The 25,703-nt window shown below is 47.2% G+C and overlaps 1 protein-coding gene and 1 pseudogene across 1 annotated transcript; one reads left to right on the top strand and one right to left on the bottom strand.

Annotated features, from left to right (window-relative positions):
* Positions 1-15,352: 15,352 nt before the first annotated feature.
* Positions 15,353-20,036, bottom strand: LOC125963872 (putative POM121-like protein 1). The gene is made up of 4 exons (XM_049707440.1): positions 19,966-20,036; positions 18,702-19,736; positions 17,608-17,641; positions 15,353-15,548 (listed from the first exon to the last, which is right to left on the bottom strand). Exons 2-4 carry the CDS (start codon positions 19,720-19,722, stop codon positions 15,353-15,355), a joined length of 1,251 nt encoding a protein of 416 aa, XP_049563397.1. The 5' UTR covers positions 19,723-19,736; positions 19,966-20,036.
* Positions 20,037-23,995: 3,959 nt separating this feature from the next.
* Positions 23,996-24,101, top strand: LOC125964131 (uncharacterized; annotated as a pseudogene).
* Positions 24,102-25,703: the final 1,602 nt, after the last annotated feature.

Genomic DNA, 25,703 nt, shown 5'->3' with positions numbered 1-25,703 from the left:
ACAAAATGTCACCAGTGGCAAAAGTAAGAGGTCCTGGTGTAGACAGAGGCAATTTCCTCTCCTTGAGTAGGTGAAGGTCTTCAGAATCTCCGCTTCCTTAAATACATAATGGACAAGTCATCAGATGACCATATGTCATGTTAACTAACACGCTTTTCTTCCCCCTTTTCTACACTGGGTATTCATTCTCCCACTTCAGGAAATCGAGTGACGCTAAGAAAAACTTGCCCTGGAAGCATGGTCCGCGGAGGCGAACCGAGACCCAAGTCGGTGCCCGCCCTCTCCTTCCCCGATTCACACACACGCACCCAAGAGAGAAGACAGCGAGCTTCTCTGCAATCCCCTGGTTCGGAGTTTTGAGAAGTTTTATTCCCTTCTCTGAGATTACCCACTCCTCCCTGCATGAAGCATGTTCAGGGAAGTCATTTGTCCTGCAGCTTTACAGGAGTTAAGAGGCTGCAGCAGTGAGATACCCATTTCCTCCCTGGAGAATGAGGACTCCCCCTGAGGGAGGTTAATGCTCAGGACAGGAGCATCCCTGGAGCTGGTGACAGCCAAGGGGCTGTGACTCAGGACTGTCCCAGGCAGGCCATCAACTCTCTGGGAGAGCCTCATGGATGCACTTAGCCTCCGTTTACAGGAGGTGAGGAGGGCAGAGTGCTGCAGACGGGGAGCGGGGCGGCCACACCCAGACTAAACCCTACCCGGCACCCTGCAAGAGACAGAAAACCTGTCCCCTCAGGTCCCACTATCCCTGCTCGCCCCTTCTGTGCACCCCTTTCACATGCGTTTTTCTGCTTTGCCCCCTCCCATGCAATCCGTTCTAGGTACAGCAGTCACGGTGATCCTGGTAAGTTCCAAGTCAGATTGTGTTGCTCGGAGCTCAAAACCCTTCAAAGGCTCCCATCTGGATTCGAACAAAAGCAGTCTTCTCCCTCTCTTCCCTCCCCATCCCTCTGTCTCTCTCTCTCTCTGTGTCTCTCTCTCTCTGTGTCTCTCTCTCTCTGTCTCTCTCTCTCTCTCTCTCTCTCTCTCTCTCTCTCTCACACACACACACACACACACACACACACCCCCACACACCGTCCCTCCCCTTCCCTCAAGCCCTTCCAGAGACACTGGTGAGCTGTCCCTGGCTGTTCCTAGCAGCTCCCTCCCCATAGCCTCCTGCACTTACTATTCTCTCTGCCTAGAATGTTCTTTCTCTCCGTATCTACAGGGGCTGCTCTCTCCGGTCAGTCCACATGTCCCCTTCTAATTAGGGTAGCCCTCTTTCCCTTTGATGCTTTATTGTTCCCGTAACCTACATCATCTGGTAACATGCTAAAAACTTCCATGCTTTTTATTTGCGGGTCCTTCCCTACCCCACCTCTCACTCCCAGATTGCAAGGATCTCTGTATAATTTTTTCACAGCTGTCTATCTCGAGGACCAAGTACAGTGCCTGGCTCCAGCAAGCACTCAGATATTCGTTGAAGAAATTAGGAAATGGACCAGGCTACTTAGCTTCAGAAGCTCTTTCATGGAAGTTCCCATCCCCTCCGTACCAGTTCTCAGCTAGTTGACTGAAGACTAGCACCCTGACAATGAGGCAGCTCTAAACTGTGAACGACAAAAATATTTACTGTGTCTCCGAGGGCCACTTGTGTTTGGTGTTTTATTTTTTAAATAGTTTTTTAAATTAATTTTTAAATTTATTTATTTATTTTTGGCTGCGTTGGGTCTTCGTTGCTGTGCGTGGGCTTTCTCTAGTTGCGGCGAGCAGGGGCTACTCCTCGTTGCGGTGCACGGGCTTCTCACTGTGGTGGCTTCTCTTGTTGCGGAGCATGGGCTCTAGGTGCATGCACTTCAGTAGTTGTGGCACACGGGCTTCAGCAGCTGTGGCTCGTAGGTTCTAGAGTGCAGGCTCAGTAGTTGTGGTGCACGGGCCTAGTTGCTCCGCGGCATGTGGGATCTTCCCAGACCAGGGCTCGAACCCGTGTCCCCTGCATTGGCAGGCGGATTCTTAACCACTGCGCCACCAGGGAAGTCCATGTTTTGTTTTTATTTGTAGTGAAATGCACATAAAATTGTATCATCGTATCACTTATGAGTGTAGAGTTTAGAAACGTTCAGGAGATTCACGTTGTACGGCAGCCAATCTCCAGAACTCTTTTCTTCTGGAAAAACTGAAACTCTCTGCCCTCCAGCAACCGCTACCCCCAGCCCCTGGCGCCCATCATTCGACTTTCTGTCCGTATGAACTTGACCACTCTAGGTGCCTCATACAAGTGGAATTGACAGCATTTGTCTTTCTGTGACTGGTAGGTTAGCATCATGTCCTCAAGATTCATCCATGTTGTAGCCTGTGTCAGAACTTCCTCTTTAAGGCTGAATAATATTCTGTTGTGTATACACCCCGTTTTGCTTATCTATTCATCTGTCAGTGGGCAGTTGGGTTGCTTCCACAGTTTAGTTATTGTGAACAATGCTGCTATGAACATAGGTATACAAAGTATCTTGGAAAACCTGCTTTCAGTTATGTTGGGTATATACCCAGAAGTGGAACTGGACCATATGGTAATCCTACTTTTAATTTTGAGGAACCACCATGATATTTTGCACAATGGCTGTACCATTTTACATTCTCACCAGTAGTGCACAGGGCTCCAATTTCCTACATCCTCATTAACCCTTGTTATTTTTTGTTTTCACAGTAGCCACCCTAATGTGTGTAAGGTGGTGTCTCACTGTGGTCTTGACTTGCATTTTCCTAATGATCAGTGATGCTGAGCATCTTTTGAGGTGTTTATGGGCCATTTATGTATCTTCTTAGCAGAAATGTCTAATCAAGTCCTTTGCCCATTTTTGAGCCAGGTTGTTTGCTTTGTGGTTGAGTTTTAGGAGTTCTCTGTACACTCTAGATATTCATCCCTTATCAGATATGTGATTTCCAAACATCTCCTCTCATTCTGCGATTACCCTTTTCCTCTGTTGATAGGGTCTGGATGCACAGAGTTTTAAACATTGTCATGAAGTCAATTTCTCTATTTTCCTTTTGTTGCCTGTGCCTTCGGTGTCATATTCAAGAAATCATTGCCAAAATCTAATGCCATTAAACTTTGGGGCACTTGTGCTTTTTAAAAGGACCTTTTAATGACAAGTTCCCCAGTTTGGGGAGTTCAGAGCCCTGAAACCTAACTATAAGTGTTCCCAATGCAGAAAGTACATAAGAACCAGAGTGCTTAATCAACATTTCTGTTGGCAAGCGAGGTCCCAAGGAGCGTGTGGAAGCACAGCAGAAGTAACATGGAGGACTTTTAGGAGTGTTCTCTGCCACCTTAGTTTCCTCCCTCTTTCTCCATATATCCTCCCATTTTTCTTCTTTCCTTCCTTTCAGATAACATGTCTGGGGCAGGATATGGTGAGGAAAATGCTTTTACCTCACTCCCCTATAACAACACTGACCACCCCATGAGCCTTGGAGAAACAATTTGCCTAATTTGGAGAGAAAAACTCCATTCAAGCCCTGCTGGGATGCAAGTTCAAATCTGCGTGACCACACAACCCACGTTCATGGACCCACTTGCCTCTATTGCTTTTTTAAGCTATAGGAATGCTGGATGAGGAATGTTGTCTGTTATTAACTAGCAAAACACGATCCCCCTTTGAGCCTTCATGTCATTATCTATAAGATGAAAATGGACAAGCACAGCACATTTCCAATGTTACTTTTGAAATTTTCAGTGCTATCTTACATGAAAATAACATGAAGAAAGAGAAGCAAACCTGCCTGATTCCCCCTTATGCCTTGACTTCTTGGCCTGCAGAGAGGCCTCCAACACCCTCCTTGGACGATCCAGGGTTCAGCCCAGCACTGAGCTAGACGACCATGGGCTCCCCTTCCATGAGTGAGTCTTTGCATGTCTGTTTTGGGTTTTTTTCCCTAGACTCCCATTTCTTAAACGTTTAAGAGGAGAGCCAGTCACAGATCTCCATTTCACCCGAGGGCTGGCGTGTCACGAGGTCACCAATATTTGTTTTATGTACTGCTAAGAGATTAAGGGGCAGTATAATTTCAGAGAAAAGTTAGGTTCCCTGGAAGTCAGGAACCCCAGCATCCTGCCCTTAAACACTCGAATGACCTTGAGCAACGAAAGGTCTCCAGACCTTCATTTCTCATCTTCAAATGAGAAGACAAATTGGACAACATCACTGTTTCCTAAAGTGTTGTGTGTACACCGCTGTTGAAAGTGAGCAATAGGTAGAAAAAAGTTAGGTGCTTTTACCTTATGTATATATCTATAAATACTTAAATAGCCTCTCAGCTCTACAGTATCTTAGCTATTATTGCTACAGCAAGGCTGAAGTCGGTGACACACACACAAGCAAGACCCAATGCTAGTACATGCGGTGAACGTATCGCACCTTCAGGAACTGTCCTTTCCACCCAAACTGTCCAGAAAGATTGACACCGATGAAATGGATCACTGTTGTGGATCCTCAGATACCAAATTCCCGTGAGCTTTGCTGAGAAGACCTCAGCAGTGCATCAAAGCATCCCTTTGATGCAATGTGAATAAGGTTTAAAAAAGTTATTAATGTGGCTAGTAACTGACTGCAGTTTGGGAAATCCTACATTTGATTTCTTGGTTTCTTCCACGTCTAGCTGTCTTTGACGTGTGACGTGCTTAGACGAAAGTCAGTGTGCTCTCTTCAGGTCAGTCTTAATCTATAACCTGTGTTATACATGTGCCTCATTAAGGACAAATTGCTAGTTCCAGATGGGGAATTTGGAGCAGGCTCTTTTTTCTCTAAATGAATGGGGCTCTACTCCAAGAGCACAGACTTCACATATATGGGTATAAACACATACATACACCAAAGTCAAGTCACTTCCTATCCCTCTATTCACTGTTTAGGCCCTGAAGGTATTGTTTACAGCCAGACACTTGGCTTGCAGGGAAGACTCTCATCCACCTGAGATCTTAGGCACAGTGCCTCCAATCCCCTCCTCTCTTTCTGTTAAATTTCTGCAAAGGCAGGAAGTACCAGAGTGATGCAGAGGTTGGCTGGAAGGTTGAGAAGAGACCCCAAAGATGTAAGGCTTAGGATGACCCTGAAGAAGAGATGGGGTTTGGACAGTCGGCATGGAAGCTAGAGAAAATTCCAACTGGGCAAGGAAGGAGTGGGCACTATAAATGGGGGACAGGGAAAAGACTGGAACACAGGGTTTGGACTGGGAAGCAAAGAAGATGGTATAAGACAGGTTCGAGGGGTGGGTTAGAGAGAGCCTGATGGCCCACTAAATCTTTTAAGCTCCACTCTGTGCCACTCATGTGCTACAAAAGCATTTATTTCAGTGTGAGGTAAGATGTAAGTGCTACTTTACGAATTTAACTGAACCAAAATGACCTGGGGACCAGGATGCTAGTCTACTGTTATAGGTACTGTTCTCCTGGGGAAAAAAGCCAACATAAAACGGTGCATTAGTCTGTTTGGGCTGCCATAATAGAATACTAGAGACTGGAGGCTTAAACAACAGAAATTTCCTTTCTCGCAGTTCTGGAATTCTGCAGTCTAAAATCAAGGTGCCAGCAGAGTTGCTTTCTTCTGAGGCCTCTCTTCCTGGCTTGCAGACAGCTGCCTTCTCACTGAGTCCTCACATGGTCTTACCTGTGTGTGTGCATGGACAGAGAGAGGCCGCTGATGTCTCTATCTTCTTATAAGGACACGAGTCCAGTCTGATTAGGGCTTCACCATTATGACTTTATTTAACCTTAATTACCTCCTTAAAGACCCTATTTCCTAATACAGTCACATTAGAGGTGAGGGCTTTAACTCAGGAATTGGTGGGGGCGGGGCGTTTCTGCCCTATGTGAGAGGGCTGGGAATGGCACAGAGCCCATCCCGCTGAAGCCTGTGCCTGTGCTGTCCTTCCCACCTTTTCCAGTGGTAAGATATAGGCAGAGAGGGAAGAGCGTTCTAGAACAGGCTTCATGACTTGCTTCAGTTCAAACCTATTCAAACCCAAGGACAAGCATTCACTCTTGTGGACAAGCACAGCTTACCAGATTTTCAGGGGTTGGGGGAGGGTTTAAAGCCCAAATAAAGTGTTCATTTCTCGTTGGCCGGGGGCACAAGCCGCCCACACAGGGTGGGCAGGTAGCTCCCTCAGCATCCAAACTCCCTCTGTGGGGAAATGAAACCCCCGGGGTCATTTGGAGGAAAGGTGCAGTTTCAATACACCCATACAAAGGGAGTAGAGTCATAAGATTTATTACTTTCAAAAATAGATAACTAATGAGAACATACTATATAGCACAGGGAACTCTACTCAATGCTCTGTGGTGACTTAAATGAGAAAGAAATCTAAAAAGGAGGGGTATATGTATACGTGTAACTGATTCACTTTGCTGTACAGCAGAGACCAACACAACATTGTAAAGCAGCTATGCTCCAACAAAAATTAATTTAAAAAATTTAAAAAATGATTTATTACTTACAGATCCCAGAAGCAAGGGGACACAGTGAGCTGGGGGAAGGGCAGTCTTCCACCCCAGGTCACAAGCCAGCAGGAGCTAGAGCGGGGTAGCAAGCACCTAGTCCTTACAAGGTGATTGGAGCAGAGGCTACTAACTTTTCACAGGCTTAACTCTAAGTGGTTATTTTTTTTAACATCTTTATTGGAGTATAATTACTTTACAGTGGTGTGTTACTTTCTGCTTTATAACAAAGTGAATCAGTTATACATATACATATGTTCCCATATCTCTTCTCTCTTGCGTCTCCCTCCCACCCTCCCTATCCCACCCCTCTAGGTGGTCACAAAGCCCCGAGCTGATCTCCCTGTGCTATGCGGCTGCTTCCCACTAGCTATCTATTTTATGTTTGGTAGTGTATATACGTCCATGCCACTCTCTTACTTTGTCACAGCTTACCCTTCCCCCTTCCCATATCCTCAAGTCCATTCTCTAGTAGGTCTGTGTCTTTATTCTCGTCTTACCCCTACGTTCTTCATGACCTTCTTTTTTATTTTTCCTTAGATTCCATATATATGTGTTAGCATACGGTATTTGTTTTTCTCTTTCTGACTTACTTCACTCTGTATGACAGACTCTAGGTCCATCCACCTCACTACAAATAACTCAATTTCGTTTCTTTTTATGGCTGAGTAATATTCCATTGTATATATGTGCCACATCTTCTTTATCTATTCATCTGTTGATGGACACTTAGGTTGCTTCCATGTCCTGGCTATTGTAAATAGAGCTGTAATGAACATTTTGGTACATGACTCTTTTTGAATTATGGTTTTCTCAGGGTATATGCCCAGTAGTGGGATTGCTGGGTCGTATGGTAGTTCTATCTGTAGTTTTTTAAGGAACCTCCATACTGTTCTCCATAGTGGCTGTATCAATTTACATTAAAAAATTTTATTTAAAACCCGCTTAGCTCTAAATTTTTAAAAAATTTTATTTATTTATGTTTTTTGGCCACACAGTGTGGCATGCAGAACTTCCCAGACCAGGGATCGAACCCATGCCCGCTGCAGTGGAAGCTCAGAGTCTTAACCACTGGACCACCAGGGAAGCCCACTCAGTGGTTATATTAAAAGGTTCCACCGGGGAAAGCAAAGCAGGAACCTGTGGGGATACCCTAAACCTATCTAAAAGTCCAGACTCTGAACTTTTGGTGTTAGTAGGGTCACCATACTGTAAAATGCCTAGGCAGCCACTCAGAAAAACAAAATTGGTTTCCTCAAAGTTGTTTTTCTCATCACACCTTTCTAGTTTTGACCCTCTTGCACTATTATCCTAGCTAGGACAGGAGGTGACATGATGCAGCTGCAGGAAGGGCTTGGGGGAAAAAAGCTCAGTGAGGGCAGCCTGGAGTGGAGTAAGATAGATCCTGGGTGAAATCCCAGCTTCACCACTAGCTGTGTGACCTTGGGCAAGTGACCTCACTTCTCTGAGCTTCCATTAAAAAAAATTTCCATTATCAAAAATTTTAAACAGAAAAATAGAAAGAGAATACAATGAACACTTATACATCCGCCCAGATTCAACAAGTCTAAACTCTGCCATATTTGCTTCAACTAAGCCACTTTAAAGTAAATTACAGACGCTAAGGACCATTGTCCCTAAGTACTTTAGCATTTGTGTCCAACAAAACAGAACATTTTCCCCCATAACCACAAAACTATTATGCCTCAAAAAAACAGTTCCCTGGGACTTCTCTGGTGGTCCGGTGGTAAAGAATCCACCTTCCAATGCAGGGGACTTGGGTTCGATCCCTGGTCAGGGAATGAAGATCCCACATGCTGCAGGGCAACTAAACCCGCGTGCCACAACTACTGAGCTCCCACGCCTCAACTAGAGAGCCCGTGTGCCGCAAACTACAGAGCCCACACACCCTGGAACCCACGCGCCACAACTAGGGAGAGAAAACCCGCATGCCACAACTAGAGAGAAGCCCGAGCCCGCACGCTGCAACAAAAGATCCCACATTGCCACAACTAAGACCTGACGCAGCCAAGAAAATAAATAAATAAAATAAATAAATATTAAAAAAACAATTCCCTTATATATATATATTATTTAATATTCTGACCATATTGAAATTTCCCCAATTGTTCCCAAATTATATTTTACAGATGGTCCATTCACACCAAGATCCAATCAGAGACCTTGCATTGCGTTTGGTCATTATGGATCTTAAATCACTGAGTTTCCATTCTGCTCATCTGTAAAATGGGAAAAGAATAGTACATACCTCACAGGGTACACAAATTAGACATAATACATGTTAAGGGGTTAGGCTAGTGCATCCAGAAAAGTACACTATTATTATTAGCTTCCTTACTGGACTTGCTCTGCTCAAGGCAGCAGTGCATTGGGATGGAGTGTCTTGAGATGTCAGTAGCATGGGCTAGAGATAATGAGGCAACAGGTCCCAGCATCCTCAGGGATGTAGACCCACAAGCTGCATTTTGCCCAGCCCTGGCCTGGGGATGGAGGGAACCAGTCTCACCTTGACCACCTTCAGCACCCCCGATTCCTGGTCCAGCCCATGCTCCCCCTGGAAGCTCTGCTCCCTCAGGAACTGCTCCATGGTCTGCACAGTCTCCAACACCTCTTTTTTCCATTTCTGGCTGGGATGCAGGCAGTGAGCCACGAAGGAGTTCAGCCTGGAAGCTGGGGTGACAAAGAGCTCCGGGGGCACTGCCATCTCTGTCTTGAGAGTACCACTGGTGGCTAGATATATACCCACACACCTACCCAGCTCCTGGCACACACACTCTTCTTTAAGGGGACTCCTCCTCAGCTGACCTCCAGCACCCTGTGGAACAAAGGACCAGAGTGGAGAGGAAACAAGGGGTGTCTGGCTGACCAGGGGATCCTCTTCCTGGAGGCCGTTCACTGCAGCTGGGGTACCGAGGGACACTGGGTGAAACCACCTTAACAGGCAGGGCTTTTAGTCACCCTTTCTGCTGTAGGTTTCGTTTCTCACCTCTTAGTTTCCCTTTTACAACTTGGAAACTGAAACTGGCTTGAGGATGGCCCTGGGAAAGGCAACTCCCCCAGGAGATGGGAGTTGGATGGTATCCACCAATCCCATCCCCACAACCTTGTCACCCGAAACAGGCTCAGTAAGAGCAGGCACTCGCTGGAGGTTGGGTTGAACAGTGGGAATTCTAGGGTTCCACAGAACAAACTCTGGAATTCCAGTCTGCCCTTTGCCAGACTATTAACCTCTCTGACCCTCACAGAAATAATCCTTAAAATGGGTTTAAGAAGAATACCTACCCCATAGGTTGTGTGGATTAAGCGAGAGAACATTTAGCAGAGAAAACATTAAGGAAATGCAAGTATTGTTATTCGTTCACTGCACATCTATTGAGTGCTGGCTGGGTGCCAGACATTGTGCTAAGAAGACAATGTAAGACGTGGTTCCTGCCCCAGGGGCTCCCAGAGCAGTGGGGGAGACAGAGGAGACACAGAGAGTCCAGTGTCCTGTGTACTAGGAGAAAAGAGGGCACAGAAACCTAGTGGAAATTCAGGCAGAAGAGTTTCTTTGGGGTCACCTGTGGTGTCAGTGAACACCTGCTTGAGATGAGTCTTAAAAGACTGGGAATGCGGCCACGAGACAGAGGGCACAAGACAGGATAAGGCTGAGAAGTGTGAATCATCCTGCTATGTGCCAGGACTCGGCTGTCAGATCCACGTTGGCATGGAGGGCAGGGAGGGGAGAGGGGAGAGCTGTGCCTGGACAGGTGGGCAGGGATTGAAACTCGGAATGCCATTCATTCATTCATTCAACAAACATTTGTTGAGTGCCCGCTATGTGCCAGGCAGGTGTCCTGGGGATACAGCAGTGAATAGGCAAAATTCTCGGACTGCAGAGAGCTAACACTCTAATGGTGGAGACAGATAATAAACAGGATAAATAAGTAACATTATAATAATTAAGACGGTGATAAGTGCTAATCAGGAAAATAAAGCAGGGAAAGAGGTTAAAAGGTACTGACTACGTGTGTGTGGGGGGGTGAGAAGTGGCAATGTTCAGGGGTTCAGTCTCAAGAAAGGTGGCTAGGGAAGGTCTGAAAAGGAGACATTTGAGCAAAGACATGAAGGAGGCGAAGAGTGAGCGGTATGTATGTCAGAGGGAAGAATGAGAGAAAGTGGGACTTCCCTAGTGGTCCAGTGGGTAAGACTCCACTCTCCCAATGCAGGGGGCCCAGGTTTGATCCCCGATCAGGGAACTAAATTCCACATGCATGCCGCAGCTAAGAGTCTGTATGCGGCAACTAAGAAGTCCACACGCCCCAACGAAAGATCCCGTGTGCCGCGACTGAGACCCGGCTGAGCCAAAAATTAAAAAAATAATAAAATAAATGAAAAAAATTAAAAAAGAATGGGAGAAGGAACAGCAAGTGCAAAGGCCCTGTGGCGGCAGTATGCCTGGTGGGATTGAGGAATAGCAGTGTGACTGGAATGGAATGATCAAGGGGGAGAGTGGGAGGGGATGAGGTTTGAGTACAAGGGTAGGGGGCAAATTGTGTAGGATCTTGAAGACTACTAAGACTTTGGCTTTTACTCTGATTGAAATGGGGAGCCACTGGGGAGTTCCAAGCAGAAGAGGGACATGGATGGACTTTCATTTTAACGGTATCACACTGGCTGTTCGTGGGAAGATTGGATTAAAAGCAGAGGGTGGGGAGTGGAGGTGAGAGCAGAAGCAGGAATTCAGTTAAGAAGCTACTACAACAGTCCAGGCAAGAGATATGGCGCCTTGGATCAGAATGGTAGCAGTGAAAGGTAGGGAGAAGTGGTATGATTCAATTTTCTTATTATGGAAAATTTCAAACCATGAACAAAAGTAGAATAATACAATGAACCTCCACGCACCATCCCCCATCTTCAACAATTATCAACCTGTAGACAGTTTTTTAAATGTTTATTCAGGTCTTCTGCCCATTTTTATTTTTATTGGCCACCCGGCACGCGGGATCTTAGTTCCCCAACCAGGGATTGAACCCATGCCCCCTGCAGTAGAAGCACAGAGTCCTAACCACTGGACCACCAGGGAAGTCCCAACCTACAGACAATCTTGTTTCAATGATATCTCCATCCACATCTCCCCTCCTGTATTATTTGGAAGTGAATCCCAGACCTCATATCATTTCACTGGCTATATTTTGAGTATAAACAGGTCTTGCTAAAGGATAGAGTGTGATGTGAGAGAAAAATTAGAGTCAAGGACCACTCTAAGGCTTTTGGCCTTAGCACTGGAAGGATAGAATTGTCCTTAACTGAGAAGGGAAAGACTGGGCCAGAGCACAGTGTAGGCATGAAGGTCGGGAGCTCGGCTTTGGAAGCAAACTTGAGTGTCTAGTGAGATGCGAGTTGGCTAGGGAGTTGCATATTTGAGTCTGGATTTCAGGGACAAAGTCTGGGGTTGAGATACAAATTACCAGCATAGATATATTTAAAGCCATGAGGCTGGATGGGCTCACCAAGGGAATGAGTATAGAGCAAGGCAAGAAAAGGACCAGTGACTGGGCCCTGAAACACTTAATAGTATTCAGTGATTGGGGAGAGGCAAGCATCCGGCAAACAAGAATGCGAAGGAGTAGCCAGGGAGCTGGAAGAAAAATCCGGAGTGTGTTTTGATAGCCAAGTGGAAACATTGTTCTAGGAAAGAGAAAGTGATCCACTGGGTCACATATCAGGTGAATCTGCGCTGACTTTGTCCTGAGGGCAGTGGCAAATCAGAGGAGCGACCAGAGGTGAAATGACCATTCTGGAAAGATTGGTCTGGCTGCTTCTGTGGGGAGGATGGATTGCAGGGGGCAGGGGTAGATATGTAGGGAGACGTGTCAGGACACTGTACAGTGATCCAGGTGAGAGGGAAGGTGACCCGGACTTGGCTGGAGAAGGGATGGGATTCTAGGTCTACCTTGGGGGAAGGGTGAACAGGACTTGGTGACTACAGGTAGGAGGTGAGGGAAAAGACAGGATGGCTATCAGCTCTCTGGCTTGGGTACCTGGGTAATGGATGGAGGGTACTATTAACAAAGGGAGGAAGATACAAGGAGGAGTGGGAAGTGGGGAGGTCTACAAGGGTAGCTGTTTAAGCCAGAGAGCTTTAAAAAGTTGTCCACATTGCCTAATGCTTCCGATAAGTTCAGGAATATAGGTCTGAGAAGCACCCAAGAGGCTACTGGTGATCATTGTGGGTGAAATGTAAGGGAGAGCTGGGAGCAGAAGCCAGATCTTAGGTGCGGGGTTGAAGAGTAAGTTGGGTGAGGAGGATGGAGACCAGGAGTGTAGATAACACTTTCAAGAACTTTGTTGTGAAAGGAAGGAGAAAGACCAGGTGTTAGCTGGAGGAAGTGGTGGGGTGGAGGGTGTTTGTTGTCTTAAATACCATTTGTGGGAAAAAAAAAACCCTCAATCGTGACACGTTTCAATTTAAACTTTCCAACTGGCTAACCCCAAACGGAAAGAATCACATTTTTAATTACATAGATTCTAAAAGTCTCCATATTTTCAAAGTTTGGTAGTGCCTGGTCCTTAAACAGTCCTATATTATAACTGTTTAAAGAGCAGTGGCAATTTCGCAAACCAAAGTCAACAATAAAGTGAGATTCCAAACCGTTGTCCTATGTTTATAATGACAGATAATGAGCTTCAAGGCAATATAAAAGTTGTTCAAACAAAAGTTATTCAAACATTCAGACCTTACACCTTAGTTTAAAACACTTTTTTGAAATATAATTGATTTACAACACTATATCGGTTTCAGGTGTACAACATGGTTATTCAATATTTTTACAGGTTATATACTCCATTTAAAGTTATTATAGGCACTTCCCTGGTGATCCAGTGGTAAAGAATCTGCCTTCCAATTCAGGGGACACAGGTCTGATCCCTGGTCGGGGAACTAAGATCCTACAGGCGGCAGGGCAACTAAGCCCACGCGCCACAACTACTGAGCCCATGTGCCCTGGAGCATGCAGGCCACAACTAGAGAGAAACCTCCACACCACAACGAACAGCCCACGTGCTGCAATGAAAGATCCCACATGCCTCAATGAAGATCCTGCGTCTCGCAACTAAGACCCAATGCAGCCAAAAATAAATTAAATAAATAAATAAATAAATAAACCTTTGAAAAACTAAAGCTATTATAATATATTGGCTCTATTCCCTGTGCTGTATAATATGTCCTTGTAGCTTATCTATTTTATACACAGTAGTTTGTACCTCTTAATCCCGTCCTCCTATTTTGCCTCTCCCCATTTCCTTCTCCCCACTGGTAGCCACCACTTTGCTCAATAGACTTTACATATTGGTTTTGATTCATTTCATTATTCATTTTCATGAGATATCTGGGAGTTCAGCAGCTTTCAAGATTTCGAAAGGGGGAATTCCCTGGCAGTCCAGCGGTTGGGACTCTGGCCTTTCACTGCCAGGGACCAGGGTTCAATCCCTTGTCTGGTATTTAGGAACCTTCAGGCCTCGCAGTGTGGCCAAAAAAAGAAAAAAAAAAACGATTTAAAAAGGGAACATGGGGCTTCCCTGGTGGTGCAGTGGTTGGGAGTCTGCCTGCCGATGCAGGGGACACGGGTTCGTGCCCCGGTCCGGGAAGATCTCACACGCCGCGGAGCGGCTAGGCCCGTGAGCCATGGCCGCTGAGACTGCGCGTCCGGAGCCTGTGCTCTGCAACAGGAGAGGCCACAACAGTGAGAGGCCCGCGTACCGCAAAAAAAAAAAGAAAAAAAAGGGAACATGCAGTCTATTGTGTATTGGTTTTATGGTTTGTAGAAATGCCACGCAGTTGGGCACATTTCTATGGCAGTGGGGGAAGAGCTAGTAGTTAGGAAGGGTGTGGTCTGGGTTTTAGGAAGGAGGAAGATGCATAAAGATAGGTTTTCTCTTAGCTTGTGTTCCTCCAAATGCAGAGCCTGAGACAAGGATTTGCATGAGACTTGTTTTGGGAAATGATCCCAAGGGACAGGTGTGGGGGATTGAGAAGGAGGAAAAAACAGTCCAAGAAATATCATGAAATTGATCACTACTGTGGGCAGCTGAGCTTTGATCCCACTGGGGACCCTCTAAGGAGCAATGCAGAACGTGCCTCAAAATTATTCACCTGAGAGGTGGAGGAGGGGAGTATGCACTCACTGCACTTGCTGGTTCCTGTCTTTCAATGGGCCGAGGCTTAACCCCTGGGGTGTTAACTCCCTGGAACTTCCATATCTGCTCAGAATTACTTGGAAGGCTTGTTAAGACACAGATTGCTGAGTCCCACTACCAGAGAACCTAACTCAGGTAATTCTGGGCTAGCTGCTGAGAATTTTTATTTCAAAGAGGTTCCCAGATGATGTTGATTCTGCTGGTCTGGGGTCCGTACTTTTGAGAATCAATAACTTAGAGGTTTGAGCTTTGAAAAGTGACAACATGGGGGAGAAGGACAGTTGACTCAAAGTTATGGAGTTGTGAGCCAGCATTCAGTGTTCTGGAATTGCAAATGTTTGGCCACGTCTGGTATGTTTTGAGAGTGACGAGGAGAGACTGAGAGGTCAGCAAGAGCTAAATGGTCAAGAACCCTGAATGCCCAGCAAAGGAACTTGAACTTGATTCTGTAGGTAATAGGAGCCATTGGAGAATTTTAAGCAGGGGAGGATTCTGTTTCCATTTATGCTTCAGAAAGAGCACAGTGGTCTGGGTAGAAAGGGGTGAGCTAGGGGGACATGACCATAGAAGTCTACAAAATGAACAGCCTGATCTTGGCACTCGTGGGGATGTGGGACCTCTCTTAACGAGCATGATGGTGTCACAATCCTTGATGTGCAGTCTGAGAAGCTATTGATTCCACAGTTTCTGGCCCCAGAACCTGAGTATCTGATCCTCCATGTAAGGTCCTCCAGCCTCTTCAATCTTCTCTTTCAAGTCATGGATGGAGTCATCAGGGTCAATGGCGTAAGGCTTGCCCTGGCCGCTGGAGTCCTTCATGAAGACCTGGATCTCAGGAGGGAAGGTCTCCAGCACCTGGAGGCTCCTGAAAGGAGAGACAGTGGTGTCCACTGGGGTCACGTGTCCTCTTGTTTTCATAGTTTTGCCTTTCCCAGAATGTCATATGGTTGGAATCATCCAGTGTGTAGTCTTTTCAGACTGGTTTCTTTCAACTAGCAATATGCATTTAAGCTTCTTCCATGGCTTTTCATACATCACCGCTCACAGTAACAAATTATTTTTTTCTTGTGATGAGAGCTTTTAAGATCTACTCTCTTAGCAACTTTCAAATACACAACAATATTGTTAGCTATAGTCACTACACTATACATGACATCCCCAGGACTTATTTATCTTATAACTTGAAGTTTGTACCTTTGGACCACTTTCAGCTATTTCACCCACCTCCCACCTCTGGCAACCAGTCTATTCTATGTATCTGTGAGTTGTTTCTTCTTTGTTTTTAAAGATTCCACATATAAGTGATCTCATACAGTATTTATGTTTTGCCCTCTGACTTAATGTACTTAGCATAATGCCCTCAAGGTCTATCTGTGTTGTCACAAATGGCAGATTTCCTTCTTTTCATGTGGCTGAATAAAATTCCATCATCTATCTATCTATCTATCTATCTATCTATCTATCTATCTATCTATATCTATCTATCTATCTATCTATATCTATCTATCTATCTATAACTATCTATCTATCTATCTATCTATCTATCTCTCTATCTATCTATATCGATATGTCACATTTTCTTTATCCATTCACCTGTTGGACACTTAGTTGTTTCCTAGTCTTGCTTTGCCTATTTTATTTTATTTTTTTACACACACTGCATGACATGCGGGCCTTAATTCCCTGACCAGGGATCAAACCCATGCCCCCTGCAGTAGAAGTGTGGAGTCTTAACCACTGGACCACCAGGGAAGTCCCCTGCTTTGCCTATTTTAGAATCAGATTATTTGTTTTTGTTTGTTTGTTTGTTTGTTGCTATGGAGTTGTTTGAATTCCTTATAGATTTTGGATATTAACCTCTTATCATACATGTGGTTTGCAAATATTTTTTCCCATTCCTAGGTTGCCTTTTCATTTTGTTGATTGTTTCTTTTGCTCTCCAGGAGCTTTTTAGTTTGATGTAGTCCCATTGGTTGCTTTTTGTTTTTGTTGCTTGTGGTTTTGTTGTCATACCCAAAAAATCATCACCAAGACCAATGTTAAGGAGCTTTCTCTTTATGTTCTCTTCTAGGAGTTTTACAGTTTCAGGTCTTACATTTAAGTCTTTAATCCATTTCAAGTTAATTTTTACAAATGGTGTAAGATAGGGGTCCACTTTCTTTGTTTTGCATGTGGGTATCCAGTTTTGCCAACACCATTTACTGAAGAGACTATCTTTTCCCTGTTGAGTATTCTTGGATCCCTGTCAATTAGTTGCCTGTATGTGTGTGGATTTATTTCTCGGCTCTTGATTCTGTTGCATTGGTGTATGTGTCTGTTTTCATGCCAGTACCATACTATTTTGATTACTCTAGCTTTGTAGTATAATTTGAAATCAGGAAAAGTGTTGCCTCCAGCTTTGTTCTTCTTTCTCAGGATTGCTGTGGCTTTTGAAGTCTATTGCAGTTCCATACGAATTTTAGGATTGTTCTTCCTATTTATGTAAAAAATGTCATTGGAATTTTGATAGGGATTGCACTGGATATGTAGATTGTTTTAGGTTGTATGGACATATACTCTCTGAGTGAGATGTGCATGTAAATGATTTGCCTAAGACTTATTAAAGCAAAACAAAAAAAGTCAAAGAAACTGCTACATTAGAAAATACTAAACGTGTAGAGTATGGGCGGCTGGTGTGTGCTCAGGATGACCCAGCCCCCTCCAGGCCAGAGAGATGGGTGGGAAGCAGCAATTACAACAGACAAGGATGACCCTCCCTGTTTACCCCTCCCTCTGGGCCCATTTTATTCCGGGCTGGGCTGCATCGTTTAAACTCAAAACACACTTTTAATATAGGGCCCTTGTAGCCATCCTGTTGTGCTACTCTTCACAACCCATGAGCAGGGTCACAGGAAACTGTCAACAGGTCTGGCTTTCCATGTTACCACTCATACAAGCCAGTGCTTTTCCACACTTGATCTACAGATCACAGACACGTGAGGATTATGCAAAAGAACAAGAACAAAGCTTTATTATAAGTTTCACATCGAAACAGGGTCCACATGAGGCCCAGCCTGGGAGGAGGTGGACACTGATGGCCTCGCCCCAAAATTATTGGCTCAGGCCAACTTCCTCCTCTTAAACCCCAAGGTAATGAATCACGACCTGGAGGAGAATGACTTGCTCGATGGCCCAGTGGTTTTTTGTCCAGCCAAGCCCTGGGCAGGTGATGAGGGGGCCCTAAGAGCAAGGCTGCACATTGCTGTGCCCACTGCGGAGCTGAGGCTGCTAGGAGTAGAGGCCGGAACCGACACACCCCTAAAGTCAGCCTTGGCTGGGCATGGGCTGCGCACTCCGCTGGAAGTAGGGGGGCCCTGCCTGGGTGCGCCCCCAGGGATGTGATGTAAGATGGGGGCAGTAGTGCCTCCAAACCTAGGCTTCTTATTAGGGCTGGGTCCCATGGTCACCATGGGGTGGCTCTGGTGAGGCGGGCCCCAGGAGTTCAGGCCCACGCTGCCCCCATTGCTGTGTGTGGTGCTCGGGGGCCCCCTCTTTCTTGCCGTAACTCTGAGAGCTACAAACATGCAGCTCAGATCTAGGGCAGCCGCTCTGCTCCCCAAACCCAGCTGTGTGCTGGCATGGGTGCCCACGGTGGAATTTCTGGATGATGAACACCCAGAAGATGCTTGTGCGGGGCCGCCCGAAGCTGGGGGGCCTGGAGCAGAGGCAAAGGCTGGGGCTTTCCGTTTCCTCTGCTGGGGAGAGCTGCCACAGGCGGTGGTTCCTCGCTGCTGCCAATCAGGGCCCCCAGGGATGTGATGTAAGATGGGGGCAGTAGTGCCTCCAAACCTAGGCTTCTTATTAGGGCTGGGTCCCATGGTCACCATGGGGTGGCTCTGGTGAGGCGGGCCCCAGGAGTTCAGGCCCACGCTGCCCCCATTGCTGTGTGTGGTGCTCGGGGGCCCCCTCTTTCTTGCCGTAACTCTGAGAGCTACAAACATGCAGCTCAGATCTAGGGCAGCCGCTCTGCTCCCCAAACCCAGCTGTGTGCTGGCGTGGGTGCCCACGGTGGAAGTTGTGGATGATGAAATTGAAGATGCTTGTGCGGGGCCGCCCAAAGCTGGGGGGCTTGGAGCAGAGGCAAAGGCTGGAGCTTTCCGTTTCTTGGGGAAGAGCTGGGGAGAGCTGCCCAGGTCCTCGATGGCATAGGTCTCATCCCGCAGCGCACTGTTGATGCGCCGGAACGCTGCTTCCTTCTCCGAGTCTAGGTCTTCGGCGGTGACCCGGAAACCCGGCTCAGGGGCTGGGGGCAGCCTCAGAGGCTCCCCTCGCCTGTGCGGCAGCAGAGGAATCCTGCGTTTTCGGGGCCTGGGACTGTCAGATGTGCGGGAGTCCTTCCTCCAGGGCCCTTTCTGCCCTCTTGCTGCCTCTGCATTTTTGTCAGGCTGGCTTTTCCTCTGGGAAACCACCGGAGCTGCAGATGGCGATGGAGGGCCCTCCTCGCCCCCTGTCTTCGCAGACTTCTGGGGCAGCCCTTGCGGTATGGCGGGACCCCTCCTTCTTTCCACTGGCAGGAAACCTCGGGTGGAGCTATATGAGCTCGTGATGGCGTTTCTTTGGGGGCAGGAGCTCATACAAGAGGTCTGCTGTTTCCTGGCGGATCTGTCCTCTGCCCACTTGGCGTGGAGGTCTCTCTGCAGAGGTCCAGGCCTGGGCACGAAGAAAGAGCCCCCCAGGGGCCTAAATGCAGATCGTGCGCCCCCGGTGTCATCGGGGCCGCTTCTCTGGTCTTCGTTCCTCCCTGTGACTGTGGGGACTTCCTCCTGCTCGGTCATCCCCTGCCCGCTCTCTCCCAGGGCCCTCAACACCGTCTTCTCTGTGCTGTAGTTGTAGTTCGGGACACAGCTGGGTGTCGTGGCCGGCACTGGCTGCCCCCGCGCCACACTGACAGTGACTGTGTGCACTGCGGACACTGAGCTGCGGGATGTCGTGGAGGTGCGAGCACCCATCTCTGCCTTCTTCCGATGGCCTCGCCTGAAGATGGAGATAAGGATCCCCATAAGGAGTGCAGCGTCTGCGGGATGGTAGAATGGGGTCTCAGAGACTCTGTGGCAAAGTGCAGATGCAGAGTCACTGGACACTTGTGGGCTGGCCTGCGAGTGGATAGCCGGCCATAGACAGCTGGGTGACCCGGGCCGGCCACGGGAAGTCGGTGGGCGCGGGGAGCGGGCTGGGGCAGCCGAGCCCTCCTGGCAGGTGCTGGTCCCCCAGTGCCCGGTGTGAGGGTGAGGGGCGGGGCCTACCTAAGTAACTGCTCCTAGAGAACTTGGGTGAGGTCGGTCCGTGGATAGAGAGCTGGGCTCCGAGCACTCTCCTTCAGCTGCCAACTCGGCCAAACGCGGAGTGCGCTCTCTTTGGCCTGTTGCCTTTTTATACTCTGAAACCTGTGCGCGAACAATGGGCATGTGTTGGCGGGGCGCAAAAGTTTAGGGAGGGGTGGCGCATGCGCAGAGTACACGTCAGGCCCTGGGGCGCACAGGTGAGGATGCGCGCCCCTGGACCGTCTAGCGCTTCTGAATCTCCCGGGGGTCTGAGGGCTGGAGGTGTTTGCCTTGAGGGTGATGAGCTTCTTGGCAGGACAGCTGGCCCTTCTCCCCTGGCCGCGCCCCAGTGCTGTCGGGGTAACTAACTGTACTGGACGGGATCCCCGCCCAGCAAAGTGGAGCAAGGTTGCTGGCTGTGCAGCTCCCACACGAGGCGGCAGCTTTGGCAGCAGCGCCTCTGCGTCCTCCTGCCCTTTCCCCTGGCGGCACTGGAGGGGAGAGCCGCTAAGAACGAAAGTGCCCACACCATCCAGATCCTGCTGGGGTGACACCTGAAGTGGTGGCCAGGGCTGGCTGAGAGGGCCATACTTACCATATGACCCAAAAACCCACTCCTAGGCAATTAACCAAGAGAAAAACTTTTCACAAAACACATGTGAATGTTTTAGCTATCTTGTCCACAATTCCTAAATATAGGACTATTGAGGTGATCCAATTTTCTTGAGTTTGTCATTTTTTAATTGTTCTTGGAATAACACTATGTATACATATTGTTTCACAGTCTAGAGTTAATATTTTACCAATTAAATAAAATTCAGAAGGCTTATATCCATATAGATTCTTTTACCTTCCACTCTTTGTTATAGCTGTCATATGTGTCACCTTTATATGACGTCAACGCCACCCTCTGAGACTGTGGTATCCTTTTTTCATACATATACAGGGAATTCCCTGGCGGTCCAGTGGTTAGGACTCAGCACTTTCACTGCTGGGGCCCCGGGTTCAGTCCCTGGTAGGGGAACTAAGATCCCGCAGGCCACGCAGGCGTGGCCAAAAAAAAAAAAAAAGTCATACATATATAAAATAATGTAAGAGGATAATTTTTCCAGATACTTGCCATTTTTGTTGCCCTTCCTTTGTTCCTGAAGTTGCAAGCTTACTTCTTTCTTGTGTCATTTCACTTCAGCCTGAAGAAGTTCCTTTCATGTAATATTGTTATAGCAAATTGTCTGGTGATGAATTCTCTTAGTTTTCTCTCATCTCCATCAGACTTCATTTTGGCTTTTGTTTGGCTTTCAGTCTTTAAGGATATCCTTGCTTTAAGGATATCATATCCTGGTTGGTCTTTTCCTTTAATACTTTAAAGATGTTATTCCATTCTTTTCTGGTCTCTGTTTTCTGATGAGAAATCACAGTCCTTCAAGTTGACATTCTGTGATGTATAACAGGTCGGTTATACAAGATTATTCTTCACCTTGGCTTTTTTATCAGGTTGTGTGTCAGGGTGAGGCTTTCTGAGCTTAGGTCTGTGTCTTGAAATCAGTGACGTTTTCAACTATTCTTTTCCTCATATATTTTCTTCTGCACCTTTCCTTCAGACCCTCCAACGGCACAAAAGTTAGAACTTGCAATATTGTTTCATATGTCTCTGAGACTTAATTTTTGTTCAGTCATTTATCCCCCTTCAGTTGTCACCCCAGCAGGATCTGGTTGGCTTGGGCACTTCTGGGTTTTTTTTTTTTTTTTTTTGCACTTCTGTTCTTAGCGGCTCTCTCCTCCAATGTTACCAGGTGGGAGGGCAGGCGGACGCACAGGCGCTGATGCCAAATCTGCCACCTCGGGCGGCGGCTGCTGAGCCAGGTACCCTGCTCTCCAGCTTTCCTGCTCTGGTGGCCGGGGACCCATCCTGTACAGTTAGAGCCGGCCGGGGGAGAAGGGGCAGCTGCCCTGCCAAGAAGCTCATCACCCTCAAGGCAAACACCTCCAGCCCTGAGACCCCCGGGAGATTCAGAAGCGCTAGACGGTCCAGGGGCGCGCATCCTCACCTGTGCGCCCCAGGGCCTGACGTGTACTCTGCGCATGCGCCACCCCTCCCTAAACTTTTGCGCCCCGCCAACGCACGCCCATTGTTCGCGCACAGGTTTCAGAGTTGCATCCCAACAACAGGCCAAAGAGAGCACACTCCGCGTTTGGCCGAGTTGGCAGCTGAAGGAGAGTGCTCGGAGCCCAGCTCTCTATCCAAGGACCGACCTCACCCAAGTTCTCTAGGAGCAGTTACTTAGGTAGGCCCTGCCCCTCACCCCCGCCCCGGGCACCGGGGGACCAGCACCTGCCAGGAGGGTTCGGCTGCCCCCAGCCCGCTCCCCACGCCCACCGACTTCCCGTGGCCGGCCCGGGTCACCCAGCTGTCTATGGCCGGCTATCCACTCGCAGGCCAGCCCACAAGTGTCCAGTGACTCTGCATCTGCACTTTGCCACAGAGTCTCTGAGACCCCATTCTACCATCCCGCAGAACCTGCGCTCCTTTCTGGGGGTCCTTATCTCCATCTGCCGGCGAGGCCATCGGAAGAAGGCGGTGATGGGTGCTCGCAGCTCCACGACGTCCCGCAGCTCAGTGTCCGCAGTGCACACAGTCACTGTCAGTGTGGCGCGGGGGCAGCCAGTGCCGGCCACGACACCCAGCTGTGTCCCGAACTACAACTACAGCACAGAGAAGACGGTGTTGAGGGCCCTGGGAGAGAGCGGGCAGGGGATGACCGAGCAGGAGGAAGTCCCCACAGTCACAGGGAGGAACGAAGACCAGAGAAGCGGCCCCGATGACACCGGGGGCGCACGATCTGCATTTAGGCCCCTGGGGGGCTCTTTCTTCGTGCCCAGGCCTGGACCTCTGCAGAGAGACCTCCACGCCAAGTGGGCAGAGGACAGATCCGCCAGGAAACTGTAGACCACTTGTATGAGCTCCTGCCCCCAAAGAAACGCCATCACGAGCTCATAGAGCGCCACCCGAGGTTTCCCGCCAGTGAAGAGAAGGAGGGGTCCCGCCATACCGCAAGGGCTGCCCCAGAAGTCTGCGAAGACAGGGAGCGAGGAGGGCCCTCCGTCGCCCTCTGCAGCTCCGGTGGTTTCCCAGAGGAAAAACCAGCCTGACAAAGATGCAGAGGCAACAAGAGGGCAGAAATGGCCCTGGAGGAAGGGCTCCCGCACATCTGACAGTCCCAGGCCCCGAAAACGCAGGATTCCTCTGCTGCCGCACCGGCGAGGGGAGCCTCTGAGGCTGCCCCCAGGCCCTGAGCTGGGTTTCCCTGTCGCCGCTGAAGACCTAGACTCCGAGAAGGAAGCAGCGTTCCGGCGCATCAACAGTGAGCTGCAGCATGAGACCTAGGCCATTGGGGGCCTGGGCACCATGCAGCCTTCCTGTCCCTTTCTGCTGCCTGCTGCAGGGGCTGCTTCTCCGCAGAAAATGTTTCATAGTTATTTCTATTTTAATATGATCATGGTACATTAAAATGTATTAGTGCTTGCCTGTGAACACTAAGGTCACTTGACTTGTAATTTTCTATATTGTTCTATATTTTTGTGACTAAAGGCATTACTTGGGGGAATTAAAAGAATATCTTGAAGCGATTTTGGCTTTTGATCTGCCACTAATTGCTATTTAACCTTAATTCAGGGGTCGGATTCTTTGACCCAAGGAAACAGAATAGTATAAAAAGAAAGAATGTGAGTGTCAGATGGCGGCAGTGATTAAGTATAGCAAGAGACGCCTTTGCAAAAGTTACCGTTGGTCCCAGAAGACTCTCACTTAGCTGTGTGACGCTGGGCAAGTCACTTCACCTAAATCTCTGAATTATAGGGCTGTGCTGATGAGTTAAAAGTGACTGAGCACGGTGGACACTCGGAAGTCCTGGGTTCTCAATAAAGCCACTGCCCTGCTCTTTGGTCCTTTGGAATTACTAGATTAGTAAAATTTATACTTGACAGTAATTTTAGCTTAAAGTTTATTTTGTCTATTTCATCTCAGCCTTTTGGCTAAGATCAAGTGTAGTATCTGTTCTTGTCAATTTAAATAGCAAGAGAAAAGAAAGGAAAATAACGGGCATGCCCCCACACTCTTCAGACAATAGGAGCCTCTTAACCTGTTCCTTTGTCCAGAGACACAGGCCATTTCTCAGTGAAGGCCTCTGCCATCACTGAGGTTGCAGGGGAGATGTGGTAACTGGGGAGAAAAAGACCAATGGGGATGACCCCCTCACTCCTCAACATCCAAGCCCCCCACTTTCTCACTTGTCTGGCTAGAAATAAAAGGTTGATCCCATGGTTTTAACTTTCAGCTGCTGCTGGACTTTGCGTGCCTTGCGTAAGCTGGGAGACAGAGGCAGGAAAAAAACCCACCATAATCACCCTGTTACGGGCTGTTATTCAACTGTGGACTTCCAGGCCCCATCTGCCTGTTAGCGTTCACTTCTTAGAGTTTCAAGTGCATGCTGTTTGTCCTCTATCTTGCCCCATGCGGCTCTCAAGCCCTCGTAATATGACCACATTTCTCGTGCCACATGTAAAGATTCTAACATTTTGCAGATACTGAATTAAAAATCTATTATTTACATTGACTTCACCATTTTCATTTTCCTGGTGTGTTCATTAGAAAATTCAAAATTACATACGTGCCTGGCATTATGTATTTTTTGGTGAGCAGTGATCCAGAGGATGGAAATGTATGCCTCCTTCGACTCCTTAAACTTAACCCCACTCTGGGGCAATGTCCCAGCCAGGCAGAAACTGCAGTGTGTCTTGGAGAAGGTCTTTTGCATTGAGATAGTAGGATGCTCTTTTAGCTTCAAGAACTTGGATGTTGTGGAGTTTAACCTGGTATAAGTTCAAATTAGAGTGTTTTAATTTTAGGATGTTAAAGGTAATCCCCATGGTAAACACAAAGAAAATAGCTATAGAATATTCCCAAAAGGAAGTGAGAAAGTAATTTAAATATTTTATTGTAAGAAATCAGTTAAACACACACAACGAAAGATAGGAATGCAGGAAATGAGGGGCAAAAAAGCTTTGGGCAGATGGAAAAGAAACAGCACAATAGCAGAAATAAGTCTTTTTTTTTGTCAGCAATTACTTTAAATGTAAATGCATTAAACTCTCCAATCAAAATACAGAGATTGGCAGAATAGGTAAAAACATATGATCCAACTATATGCTGTCTACAAGAGACTTACTTGAGATCAAAAGACTCAAGCAGGTTGAAAGTTAAAGGATAGAGAAGGGAATTCCAAACTCAGTGAGAAAACTCAAATAGTAAACAAGAGAGCAGGAGTGTCTATACCAATATCAGACAAAATAGACTTTGAATTTAAAATGGATCAAAGAGTTAAATATAAGAGCTAAACTATACAAATTTCTGAAGAAAAAAAGGGATAAATCTTCATGGTCTTGGATTTGGCAATGAACTCTTAAATATGATAGCAAAAGCACAGGCAACAAAAGGAAAAAGAAATTGGACTTTATCAAAATTAAAATCCTTTGTGTTTCAAAGAACACCATCAAGAAAGACATAATACAACCTTCAGAATGAAGGAAAATGTTTGCAAGTCATATATCAGATTAAGCCTAGTATTCAGAATATGTAAAGAACACTGGCAACTCAACAATAAAATGTCAAATAACCAAATTTTAAGAATGAGAAAAAGAATCTGCATAGATACTGCTCCAAA

The sequence above is a fragment of the Orcinus orca genome, chromosome 3 (assembly GCF_937001465.1).
Source record: "Orcinus orca chromosome 3, mOrcOrc1.1, whole genome shotgun sequence".
In the NCBI taxonomy this organism is placed as follows: domain Eukaryota; kingdom Metazoa; phylum Chordata; class Mammalia; order Artiodactyla; family Delphinidae; genus Orcinus; species Orcinus orca.
This window is presented reverse-complemented; position numbering and strand designations above follow the sequence as displayed.

Excerpts from the sequence above, each read along its gene's own strand:
- LOC125963872 (XM_049707440.1), bottom strand. The coding sequence starts at position 19,722 with ATGGGGATCCTTATCTCCATCTTCAGGCGAGGCCATCGGAAGAAGGCA. Across the intron at positions 17,642-18,701 it reads CCACGCCAGCACACAGCTGG|ATCAAGTGTGGAAAAGCACT; the intron begins GTTTGGGGAGCA and ends TGTGATCTGTAG. Across the intron at positions 15,549-17,607 it reads AGCACTGGCTTGTATGAGTG|GAGCCTCCAGGTGCTGGAGA; the intron begins GTAACATGGAAA and ends CTCTCCTTTCAG.